This window comes from Thunnus thynnus, chromosome 15 (assembly GCF_963924715.1).
Source record: "Thunnus thynnus chromosome 15, fThuThy2.1, whole genome shotgun sequence".
Classification (NCBI taxonomy): Eukaryota; Metazoa; Chordata; class Actinopteri; order Scombriformes; family Scombridae; genus Thunnus; species Thunnus thynnus.
In genome coordinates, this window is record NC_089531.1 from 23,359,703 (window position 1) to 23,372,558 (window position 12,856).

Here is a 12,856-nt window from a genome sequence, read left to right on the forward strand (position 1 = left end):
GTGTGCGTGTGTGTGTGCGTGTGTGTGTGTGTGTGTGTGTGTGTGTGTGTGTGTGTGTGTGTGTGTGTGTGTGTGTGTGTGTGTGTGTTTTGAAACCAGCTGACTGGCCTGTTATGTTCAGGTCAGAGCAGCATGTGTTGACTTTGGCTGCGTACAGCCTTTCCTTCCATTACACAACAGCTCAACCCGGGTTATCTGACTGTGTGTGTGTGTGTGTGTGTGTGTGTGTGTGTGTGTGTGTGTGTTATTGTGGAAGCGTCATTATCAATCACATGTACACACACACGCACGTACATAGTGACAGACATGTTTTGTTGTGGAAGGAGGTGAGTAGTGTCCGCTGCAGACAGAGTGCAGACTTCCGTAGCACAGCCGGGAATATGGCTGGGAACGTTTTCAGGTCGGATCTCTCTGAACCTTCTGAATCCGTCTGCCAGCAGATCTGCAAGACAGGCGCCCATTTCCGGTTCACACGCTTTCACGTCGGGTCTTGGCGTCACAGTGTGTATGTGTGTGTGCGTCTGTGTGTGTGTATGTGTGTGTGTGTGTGTGTGCGTTTGTGTGTGTGTGTGTGTGCGCGTGTGTGTTTGTGCCTAACCTAGCCCTTCCTTCCCCCGGCAGAGCCTCCTGTCCCAGGAATGTTCCATCCTTCTCTAAGATGTTTTCAGGATGCCCACCCTGAACAATAAAAGTTATTTTAGATGCTCACTCTTTCTTGCTGGAAACACTCACGCGCGCACACACACACACACACACACACACACACACACACACAGGTGGCATTATTCAGTTGACACGCACATACACATGTGATTTCGTTGACATCATCTCACAAGGTCTGGAGTCAGAGAGCAAGTTTGCAGTTTCCACAAAAGGCCTTTTGTTTGTGTTTGAGCCTTGTGTGTCTTTTTCCCAGAACATCTTCATTTTACCCAGTTCAGTTCATTTAACTATTGTCTGGTGTATCTTAAAGGGCCAATAATCAGTCAGTACCTGTAACAGAATAGATTTGGATTCATAATTTTTTGTATTTGATGAATGTTTTTTTAACTACAGTTTGATGTTTGTGTGCATCATTAAAGCCACTTTGCATACGCTATGTATGTCACATCAACAGCATCTTTCAAACAGATCACTCAGAACACTGGAAGTTTTTGCATCCTCTTTACTGTATTTTTCATGGCATGTCACCAGATTGGAATAGGCAGGAAATTCTTCAAGACTACTTAATGGCAGAACTCAGAGAGATTGTACTATTCTTCCAGCGTGAACAGCGATAAAGCTCGTGCTGGAAGGAGCGAAAGGCACATGGAAACATCACTTCCAACATTCCATCATGTTTATCATCGTCAGCAAAAGAGAAAAACCTTTTGGCCGAAGAAGCGCAGGAGGTGGCTGGGAGACTGATAAATGTGCAAGTGGAGGTGATGGAGATCATGGGAAACAAAAACTACCAGCGTGAGATAGAAGCTAGCAAAAATCTCCAGCATGGTTTGATGCGCGTGCAATTGTTAGTTAACTTGACAATGATACACAAATGTCTAAAAATGCTAAATTGAGTTTTTCATGCTCTGCTCAACATCTTACCAGCATTAACTGACCTCCTTCGCTGGATGCGTGTGGAGCTATCATGTACTTTAATCTGCTTTAATGCTTAAAATCAGCCATGGCTAGTCTTCGGATGATTGAATGAGACCTTCACTGATCAAATCACTTAAGTTCAGCAAGACAGGCGGCAGACTGACCACACCGTAGCCTTTAACTCCAGACGTCAGCACCTCAGTTGTCATGCTATGTTGTGTAATATCCTCTGTGAGCTAACAGAGAGGCTATATGAGTTTAGCTTATGCATGGATTGAAGATGGTTGTGTACATGTATGCATGGATGTGTGCAGGTCAGTTTGGTTATGTAGTCTGGAGAGGGGTTCAGTCAGCGAGATGCACTGAGGATGGCTTACACAACAATGCAGACGAGACTCTCAGACGTGCCGTGCGTTGGTCTACAGACATAGTTGCATAGTATTTGCATTGGCATGGTTTTATCGTAGGATCTCTCTCACAGTCTCCCTCCAGCTGTTGAGTTGGAATCTGAACATTCTTCACTAAGCTTCAGTCTTTCTCACTGGGATACACAGCTTACATTATGAGCCAGTAAAACTGAGTATGTGCGTGACATGACAGGTTTATGGCCCGCGTTGCCTTTGATAACATAAATGGATTTGTCCTCAGGGTATCATGAACAGATAACATGACGCTGCATCTCCATCGGATTTTATAAATAAGTTAAGGGGAATACCCACCTGTAAATCTTATTTAACCCTATAAATGGGTCTAGTAGCTGCTAAGCAAAGCTAATTCAGTAGCCTGACTGAAGTTAGCACTGGGCTGTCAGACTGTAGCTGCCATTTCCCACGCAAGTTGTGGTAGTCTTACACCATACAGTTCAGTCATATTGCCCCGGCTTTCACAAGGATTTGGTCGGGTCCTGTCTGTCACCACTGGGTAAATGAGTTTACTTTGGCATCAGGATGCTGGCTGCTGTAACGCAATTCTCGCTTTTATTTGTGGCCAGAGAGGCGGCATTACAAACATCAGGAACGGTAGGGAGCCCCAGTGGTTAAAGACACTATCCTTCAACCAGAGGATTCAGGTTCAAGCCCCGTGTGTTGGCAAACAGCAACCGTGCTAAAGTAGCTTTGAGCAACACACTGGTTCCCCTCCAGCTCTGGGTTCACTGTTCTGCAGCTGACCCTGACCTCCGACCTCCCTGTGGAAGAAGGCAAGAGAAAAGAGGGTTTTAATAAAAAAAAAAGGGATGTGCAAAAGTCAGTTTCTCATGGTTTGCTATTCAGTGCATGGTCTGATTATTGAAATATTTGGTGCTTGCGAAATTTTACAAAAGATAAAGCAGACTATGGACAAAGAGGAATCATACTTTGCTGTCTACAGTCTGATCAATTGGGTGTTGGTGTGACTCTGGGGGTAATGATGTCAATTGGTCGGTCAGTCGGTATACACGCAGAAAGGACAGTCTGGGACACAAGGTCATGTGACGTCAGGGTTCATGAGTGAGACATGGGTTTGGGGGACACGAAGGGGGGACAAACAGTTGGAAAAGAACAAGAGAGCAGATGAGGACTATCAGAGATGATTATTGTGTATAACTGCAATATAGACCCTTTTCACAGCAGAAATTTTGACCTCTCATAGTAGTAAAAGCACAGGTGTTACTAATAATATTAACGATGACTCCATCCAAGTGTCCCAATAAGCCAGGACAGCGACAGTGAGCCAGCATGCACAATACCAGAAGCAGCTGAATGGAATGCAGCCATCAACTGTGCTTTTTCTACTCTGGCATGTTAAGACATCTTCCGTGAAAAAGGTCTAAAACACATTGTTGGCTGATGGAAGATTGAACTTTGACTTTTCAGAACTTCATAGTCAACATTACCTGCTAAACATCATTATGTTATCATTGTCATTGTGACCATGTTAACATGCTGACGTCAGCATTTAGCTCAAAGCACTACTGTGCCAAAGTGCAGCCTCACAGAGCTGCGGCTGTAAACTCCAGCATAACCGGACCCTCTTGTTTACAGAGTCTTTGATGTCTAATACATGTCTGGTGCTAATATTGTGATGCTAGTTTGACTATATCCATCTTCATTTTTATAGTCTGTCCTCCTTGCTCGAATCAGCGTTGTTGTTGTGGAGTATGTCTGTGGGGATTCTCAGTCGTTGTGGAGCTATTGTGTGACAACTCTGAAGTGCTGGATCTCACTAAACAAGATTGTTGATTCTTTTTTAAAGTTCACTCCATCTGGTAGTGTTGCTTTGATAATATACTGCCTCCATTGTATCATTTAATACTATAAAGTAGTAATGAAAGCAGTTTTTAGCAGCCAATCTTTTCTTAGTGGTTGGGTAATACTGAAGTTTAGCACATACAAATTATATTAACAGCATCACTTGCTTGAAAAATAGCAAATTACAAAAGTCGACAATACCTCCAAAACGATAAATATTAGTTTTTTATGATCCATCCCTACAACAAAACTTGATGACTTGATGGCTATATAATCTGTTTAGGTTAGTGTTAGTCAATTTTTATTTCGAACATGTAAAACAACAAAACAACACAAATGAAATATTACATATTCAAAAAGGAGTAGGAAGAAGTACACACTTATTTATTCCTACCCCTTTCTCAACTACTCATCCATAAACTCATATATACAATTTATAAACAACTACCCCAATTCTATGTACAGCCCAGATATCCAGCCTGTGTCTCCACGCGGTGTATCCACTGTAGCAATGTCATGACAACTAATTTAAGACTAAAGCTCTGAGTCACACATACCCTCGCCTTTGTCTGTGGTCAGCTGATGTACTTCTGCACGCAATGGTCTGCTGACCCACTGCAATCAGATCAAGTGCATGAACATGTGTGTGTGTGTGTGTGTGCTTGTGCGTGTAATGATGGCAGAGAATGCTTGTTCAAAAGAGTAAGCTTATAATGACATGGCTATATAAGTTAAAAACACAAATCTCTGAGTAAATGTCATTGAAGGAGAGTGTTTGTGTGTAATATGAAGATTTATGTGATGTTTGAGTTTCTCTTTTTGATTTTTTTACATGCTGTGCCAATGTGATGATGTACATAACTTTGTGATTTCTCAGGGAACATATACTTCTTTGACACACACACACACACACACACGCACGCCTGAATGTGTTGTCTGAGGATTTCATCTGTCACATACTGTCAAACTAAAACTCCCATAAAACAAACAAACAAACAAATGCAGCCAAATAATGATCTTTTATCGATTATTTAAAAGACCTCAGAACTTGTGGGTTTCTCTGTTGAGACAGCAGCAGTGTACTGTTCAGGAGCCAAAATTTAACCTAAAAATTAGAGTTCAGACATACTCTTCATTTCATGGGATTCATCATATCCTGTACATGACTAAACAATTGAACAGGCATTCATTTTTTTGTGGAATTGAGGATGGAGATCTTTTTGTTTCCTCTTCAGACAAATTATATGAATGTTGATGTGTGGATGGAAAAATAAATCACTGTGTAAGCTTTTCTGCCTAATCCACCCAAGTTACTTTTTAAAATTTTTACATCTGGCAGGTCAAAATTTGACTTATATTTTGTCGTATTGATCGAATTAACTGCCCACATGACTTAATAATCTAAGGGTGATACTTACATGTGAAAGGATTCCTAGAACTGACTTGTACACATCCGTCAGTCAGTCAGAGGCATTTTGTCTGACTGTGTGTGTGTGTGTGTGTGTGTGTGTGTGTGTGTGTATTAGTGTTAGGTCGTGGGGAGGTGGGGAGGTGAGCCACTCAGTGAGGCTTTGTGGTGGCGCTCTAGTGAGGTGAAATTGAGTTTGGCCTGTCTGCAGAGCTAATCAGCTCTGTCTGGCTTGAAACCTGACCACTTACAGACATGAAAGACAACTGATGCTGGAGTAGACCAGGGAGAGAAGTCACCACCAACCAGCGTTCAGATGCTGACATTAGGGATGGGTGTGTTAGTCTACTGTGGCAGCCTCCTCCGGACAAGTTATCATTTAGAGGGTTGTAGCAGCTGGTAGTAAAATAACTGCAGGATAATGTGTCTTTCCTTAGCCATTAAACATATTTTGTTATGAATAAAAAGGTCACACCCTTTATAATAGAATAATAGGTTCTTTATATCACCATGTGTTACATTATTTGTAAAAAAAAAACAACAAATAACTTGAAGATTTGATTAATTGCTCCGGTAACTTATATATTATAGCTGCTAATAAATGTTTTTACATCAAAAGTGGAAAAATGACTACGTTTAATGTGAAAGGTGTGGCTCTTAGTGATGAACCCACAGATGACTCTGCGGTTCCAATCAGCTTTACTCTGTTTTAGCATCTTTCAGCTCATTGTTTTGGTTATATGGCCTGCAGCTTTACTGTTTTTGTTCACTCCCACAGCTCTCATCAGCATCATTTCCAGCTGCAGCAGGTTGTTGTTTTCGGCAAAAATGTTCTGATAAACCAGCTGTACCTGTTACCTGTCCAGCACCAAACAGCAAAGTTAAGGACACAGTGGAGCGTTTAGCAACTAAACAGATATATTTCAGACATATTTCTCAAAAGTCGTTTGAAAGCAAAACAGATCTAAAAGGAGCGTGGATGTTGGACTTAAATTCATCAGATGGCCAGAAACATGACCACATATAATCCCAAATGTTGCTCTGTGTCTGCTGGATTTGTAAATAGGCAACTGACTGTACAATTTAAAAAAAAATCCCCGGGCAGCACATGATGGCATATAAAAAGATAAGATGTAAGCAGAGCCCCTCACTACCCCTCCCCCCTCCACTCTGAATGAATCAATCCACCCCTCACCCTCCCCTGGAGGAGAAAGAGAGGGAAGTGGGGGGAAGGGAAAATAGAGAGAGGAGGAAAAAGCCAAGGTGAGTTAAAGTATATCATGTAAAGATCTGAGGATAGACAGCTAAGTATTTTAAGGACCTGAAGGGTAGAAACAGTTGTTAGAAAGTTAAAGAACAAGCACAAAAACAAAAGAAAACATGTACAGAAGAAATAAGAAAGAAAACTTGGATTGAACTGAACGAGAAAGTGAGTTTTTCTCTCTGCTCCTTCACCCATCCTTTCTTTCACATGTGCTCATCACATACATGAACATGCATTATCCTCACACTCACACACACACATACACACACATACATACACTGAGTAAGAGCCAAGTGTTATACTCCTCCCCAGATGGCTGCAAAGCTGCCGCGTGAGACTGAAGGAAAAAGTTCAGCAGTAAAGTCAAAAAACTGCTGGAGCCAGTTGTCATAGTTTACATTTCGTCTTCCTCTTTTGAGAATGTGTGTGTGTGTGTGTGTGTGTGTGTGTGTGTGGGTGCGTGTGCGTGTCGCTCATAGTTCTCATGCACACTGTATTAGGGGCCAGCTGGGTTGGCCTGCGCTCTACACATGAGCCTGATTATGACTCAGTATTGCATTACTGACATTCCTCCATAGCTCTCCCTCTTTTCTCTTTCTCTACCACCCCCCCCCACCACCACCACCACTACCCCCCTCCTTCTTTTTCTTTATCTCCCTCTCCCTCCCTCTCTCTCTCTCTTTCTCTGTCTACCTCTCTCCTGAGGCCAGGCAGATTTGCTGAGCAACCACCTCCCTCCTACCCCTCCTTTTCTACCCCTCCCTTGACCCCCTCAGTGAAGCCCAAACGCCCGACACGTGATCCATACAGCTTCAGATCCAATCACCCCACGTTGGGGTTTTTTTTTCCGCTTTTTAAAAAAACTTTGTACATCTGCCTTCTTTGTGACCTCGAAGCCGTGAGTGTACGTTACACATGTTGCTCTGGTCCTAACACTCTCGCATAGTATTTCACATACAGCTGAGGAGGAGGAAGAGGAAGAGGAGGAAGATAAGAGGGAAAGAGGGAGGGGGTAGAAATTGAAACCGTCAGGCAGCTCAAAAGGAAATGTCAGTGGATGCATAAGAATAAGGGATGTGTGTGTACAGTGATTGGCTTAGTAGTTGAGTACATTGAGCTTGTTCTCTATGTGCATGTGTGTGTGTGTGTGTGTGAGGGGAGTTGTGGGTGTGTTTTAGGGAGAAAAAGACTTTTACTTTTGGTACGGCGCCATCAGTAAAAGGAGCTGACAGTGATCTTTTTTTGGGGGGGGGGGGGGGGGGGGGGGGGGGCGGGAGGAGGGGATTTGAATGCAGCCCTGAAGATAAGAGTGTAGAGTACGTGACAGGTAGCAGCTCACCGTTTAAAAATCCCACACTGGGTTAATCCAGTGTGAGGAGGAGGAGGTGGAGGAGGAGGAGGGAGACAGGAGCGGCAGCTCATACCACTCCTCGCAGCTCAGCCTTTATGCTGCCCAGCACGAGAAGAAGGGGCAGGCTGTCTCTCTTTTGCTCTGTCTCTCTTTCACTGTCGTCCTTCCTCTGTCACTTCCTCCCTCCTCCCCCCTCTTCCCTCTTACCTCTCTTGCATTCTCCTTGCCAATCTGTCCCTCCCTCCCTCTCCCTCCCTCTCTCTCTCTCTCTCTCTCTCTCTTCCTGACTTCCTTTCCTCCCTCTCCTCTCCTCCTCCTCCTCCCCCTCCCTCCCTCTCACTCTCTCTCTCTGTCTCTCTGTGTCACTGGAGAGCGTCTCAGTGTGAAAATGCCATCCTGCTCTCCAGACTGTTGCCTCTTTCAGGCTGTCGAGGTAAGAGACTTGTGTGTGTTCGTTTCTTTTCTGGATGTCCGTCGTGAGCTGCGCGTGTGTACGTGTGTGTTTCTGTGGTTGTCAGTTTGCAGCGATGAGGATCTTTGCATTTTTTCCTCTTTGCTGTTTCTAAAACTTTTCTAAAACAAAACTCATGCGTCATGATATTACTTTTTTTTATAATGGGGGCGTGTGGGACAAGACGAGGGAGTCTTCTGGCTTTGCAGGGGCAGAGAGCGCTGTGACGTTTGTGGTTGCATTTGGAGTCTCTCTTAGTGTCGCCGTATTGGTGCTTGTGGTGTTTTGTGTCATTTCTAGGCCACCGTTGCTGTCGTTTTTTGGTGTTTTGTGTGTTTCCACACATCGCGGTGCCATTGTTCGACTTAATTTTCCATGCCCCCCCTCGGCCCTCGCACATCACCAGCTTTGTGTCTTGTTTCATGTAATTTTCAATAGTTGTTCCCGGTGGCTTTGTGTGAAGTGCAGGGCAGCTGAATTTTCAGCAGAATCCCTGCTGTGGACAGAAGATGTTAAGTACGTGGGTGTGTGAGAATACACACACAAACATAACACATACAGTACGTCTTCTCTCTGATATACGGAAAAACAATCGGAGTCGCCTTTGTGGGTTTTAAGCACTTTCCAATGTTCATTTGCTCATATTTATCGTGTGTTTGTATATTACGCTGCATGTGAAAGCAATCTCTCGGTGCTGTGTATGTGAATCTGCAAATACAGTGGTGTGAAGCAGCTGGTCTATGGTTATCCGTGGAGCAACACACTCGAAAAAGGCAAAATTACACCCGGTTTAAATGTTGCTTTGGGCACTTGGCTGAAATGGTTCAAAATGGCGCAACAATGGGAGGTACTTCGGCTTTGAACTATACCCACTTGCTGCTCCCAGCCGTGACATTTTTAAGGACATACTCAAAATGCAACATGTGTAAATGCACTGTGTTATTTCACCATCCAAGTGTGAATATATGTTTTTTTCTACTTTTTCCTTCTCCGACTCCGGGTATTGTTCGATGCGACAGAAAACGTGTCATTGTGGGTTGTGCACAAGCAGATCTACATGCGTATTCGTGGATGTGCGTGTGTGTGAGTTTGGTTGAGCCGTGGACAAAAGGGTTGAACTGAGAGCGCAGGGGCCGGCCGACCTTTCCTAAACGTCATCGTTTTTTTTTTTTGTTTTTTTTTTTAAGTGGTTCTCTTGTTGGAGTAACAGAATAATATGAACAGGACTTTTTAAGTGTGGACTTGACAAAGCGCCTGATTATGGAGGTAAATGTAACCCCTGATCTGTTGCTTTCTCCCTTTTCTCTGTGGATTTGATTTCTCGAAAAGCACGATGCGTCACGGCTGTTATTAGACTTTTTCCAGCTTTTCCACTGACAACGTGACCTTCGCTGCTCTTACATAGATATTCCCATCATTATCCCCATGTGTGTTTTCAGATAGTGAAGGTGTGGAGCGAGGATGGGGCTGGTAAAGTGGTGGAGATCCCAGCAGACATGACGGCCAGAGATGTCTGTCAGCTCCTGGTCTACAAGAGCCACTGTCTGGATGACAACGCCTGGACGCTGGTGGAGCACCACCCCATCCTCGGCCTTGGTAAGGATGTGTGTGTATGTATATGTAGCGAGTGTGTGTTCACCCTTGCATGGATTTGGCAAACTTTCGTGTCTTTTCATGCATTTTTTTTTTTTTTTGCAGGAATGGACATAAATTCTACATTTGAGCATTTCTGTGTGCACATTGTGTATACTGCATGAAATGATGCAAAAGTTTATGAAAAGCTGGTTAAACATTACATCATCCAGTGAAGCCAACCATCACTAATATAAGTAAAAATCTTCTTAAAGACTCTATCTTTGCTTGGCAAACATGATTTTTACACCACAAACTGTGATACATACCGTGAAAATATGTCAGGAAGATTTATACCGGCTGTAGGAATGTGTATAAATACCATTCTGCAAATGAAAAGATGGGGAAAAACATTTAAATAGACATCTGCATATGTCTGCAGTGGAATTTTTAGGGTACATGTTCTTTCTGCAGGTGTGTATCGGTCTCGTATGTGTGTGTCTGTGTCTATACCCCTTTTGTGTGTTTCTGCATGGGTGGGGATAGTCGCTTGTGTGTGCCCTCAGTGTGTATGTTCACTTGAGCATGGCACGAGATCTCGTATGCCTTCTATACGAGTCAGTGAGGTAGCGGTGGTCGTAGAATTCAGCATTTTCCATGTTCTGCACACATGCCTGTTCCTTCTCAATAATACGCTCCGGGGGAAAAAACACAGGACTCATGCTTTGCTTCCTCACTTTTTGCCGTGTCTCCTTTTGAAGCTACATTCAATTTTTTTATTTTTTTCCGGGTCTGTCTTTGTCCTCGGTGAGGCTTTCCTACTCCCAGAGTCGTATTTTTAGAGTCAAAGGATCGCTTTGTGCTTTGCTGCTTGATCTGCGTTTCTGGAAAAAAAAGTGCACTGGAGAGATGGAATGTGAGGTGAGGAGAGGGAGGGAGGGAAAACGAGAGAGAGAGATGAAGGGAGAGAGAAAGAGAGACAGAGAGGGGGGAGGGGGGAGGAGGGTGGAGAGGCCTGGACTAAAGCGTCATACCAGAGCTGCAAGGCACCAATCGTCGTTCTCCGTCGGACGAGCCCCTAGCCCTCCTAGCCAATCAATCTTTACTTAACCCTCCACAGGAAATTCCCCTGCTTGCAGCCAGCGTGCGCACACACACACACTCACACACACACACAAACACACACACAGAGACATTTCCACCCCTAAACTGCAGCCAGGATACTTTTTTTTTGCAAAAAAACTACAGTTCCACCAAAATATATGTAAGACTTTGTGTGTGTGTGTATGTTTTCACTTAAGAGAGAGAGAGTTAGTCCAAAATCCTGGTTGCTATCATTCCATATGTGTGTGTGTGTGTGTGTGTGTGTCCAGAGAACATCCTGTCACTATCAATTTCTAATCGGCCTCACTCTGAGATCATATACCCTGAACTTCAAGAAAGAGGACATCACACACACACACACACACACACACACACACACACACACACACACACACACACACACATACATTGAGAAAGTAATTGGGCCTGTGTGGTGCACAGTGAGCAGGTTAGGCCTGTGTGAGCTCTTAATGTGTGGTTGTGTGTTTGTCTGTGGCTTGTACTTTGCTTATGGCTTCACTGCTCTCAGCAATCAGCCTAAATACATGACATCATCTTCCTGCAATGCCCCCACTACCGCCACCACCTCCTCCTCCTCCTTCTCCTCCTCCTCCTCCTCCCGCTCCTCCTTCCCCCCTCTCCATCTCATACCACTTCTCCTCTCCACCTTCACCTCCTCCCTCCCTGCCTCACAGTGCTTCTTCTTTTCACAGTCCCTCCTCATTTAACCTCTTACTCCCTTTCTTGTCTCTTAGTAACAAACGATTTTTCTTGCTGTGTCACTGTATACAGAAGTATAACCAATGATGTCGTGGCAAATGAAGAAGTCGGTTAAAACAATAGAGTTAGTGATAATTATAATAAAGACAGCCAATGCATGTTAATAGTGTTTATGCTTAATTTAAATCATCATATAACCTGCTGTATATCAGATTAGCATTACTAACTATGATTTTTACTGTGAATTTACATCATTTTAAAAAAAGGTGGTAAATTCTTTTGCTAGTAAAAAAGCTTTTTTAAGCAGTAAATTGGTTTCAGCACGTCAAAAAGTTGTTGTTTTCTGCTGCCAGAGGACGTTGTTCACCAGCACACAGTAAACAATGTCCTCTGGTGACAAGGACATTTCAGAATATGCTTTCAATATTAATAAGAGAAAATTAAGAGAGAGGGAGGAAACGCATGCAAAAGAGCTGCTTGTTATTCTGCCCTCAAAGTAACACAAAAGAAGAGTTAACAGTGAAACTACAGTTACAGTGTGAATAATATTTTTAAAATGCTTAAATTTAGATTTTTTTAAATAGATTTTCATATTTGGATTTGACACAGGAATCAGCCCTAAAGCTGCGTAAACTGATGTTTAAAATCTGGGTTTGTCTCTACATCCCCGAGGATAATACAAAGATAACACAGTGACTAACGCTGTCTGTCTGTGTGTCCTGGTGCAGAGAGATGTCTGGAGGACCATGAGCTGGTGGTTCAGGTTCAAGCCTCCATGAGCAGCGACAGTAAATTCCTCTTCAGGAAGAACTATGCCAAATATGAATTCTTCAGGAACCCCCTGGTGAGTCTCTCGCATCCCTGAAATGACCTTTCTGTAACTGCTTCAGTTTAGCACGCAGCCCTACAAATACACTGCCATACACACACGCTCACACACACACACACAGCCACACATACACACACCCAGCTGGGGTTTAGCCAATTTTCCAGCGTGATATTTTTGGATTGAAGCTGCTAATAGCTTAAAAATTCATGCTGACATTAAAAACCCTAACGTTTGATTTGTTTTTTATGCCAAAAATTACAAGCATGCAGTCCACCGGAATTATTTTTCTAGACATGGTGGCATACCTTATGAACTTACTATGAATAGCTTTGAAACTATCATTTTTCC

General features: G+C 43.4%; 1 protein-coding gene across 7 annotated transcripts in view; it reads left to right on the top strand.

The window, feature by feature from the left end:
- The window catches only part of LOC137197923 (growth factor receptor-bound protein 10-like), a 51,655-nt gene that overhangs the window by 23,595 nt on the left and 15,204 nt on the right, over positions 1-12,856 (top strand). For 5 of the 7 annotated variants that reach the window (XM_067611441.1, XM_067611440.1, XM_067611439.1 and 2 more), the window contains 2 exons: positions 9,723-9,879; positions 12,408-12,523. In XM_067611441.1, the coding sequence (XP_067467542.1) occupies positions 9,723-9,879; positions 12,408-12,523 (273 nt within the window). Of the gene's footprint in view, positions 1-7,884; positions 8,266-8,359; positions 9,550-9,722; positions 9,880-12,407; positions 12,524-12,856 lie in introns of those variants that run through there. The other 2 variants (XM_067611445.1, XM_067611446.1) reach the window with 2 other exon arrangements.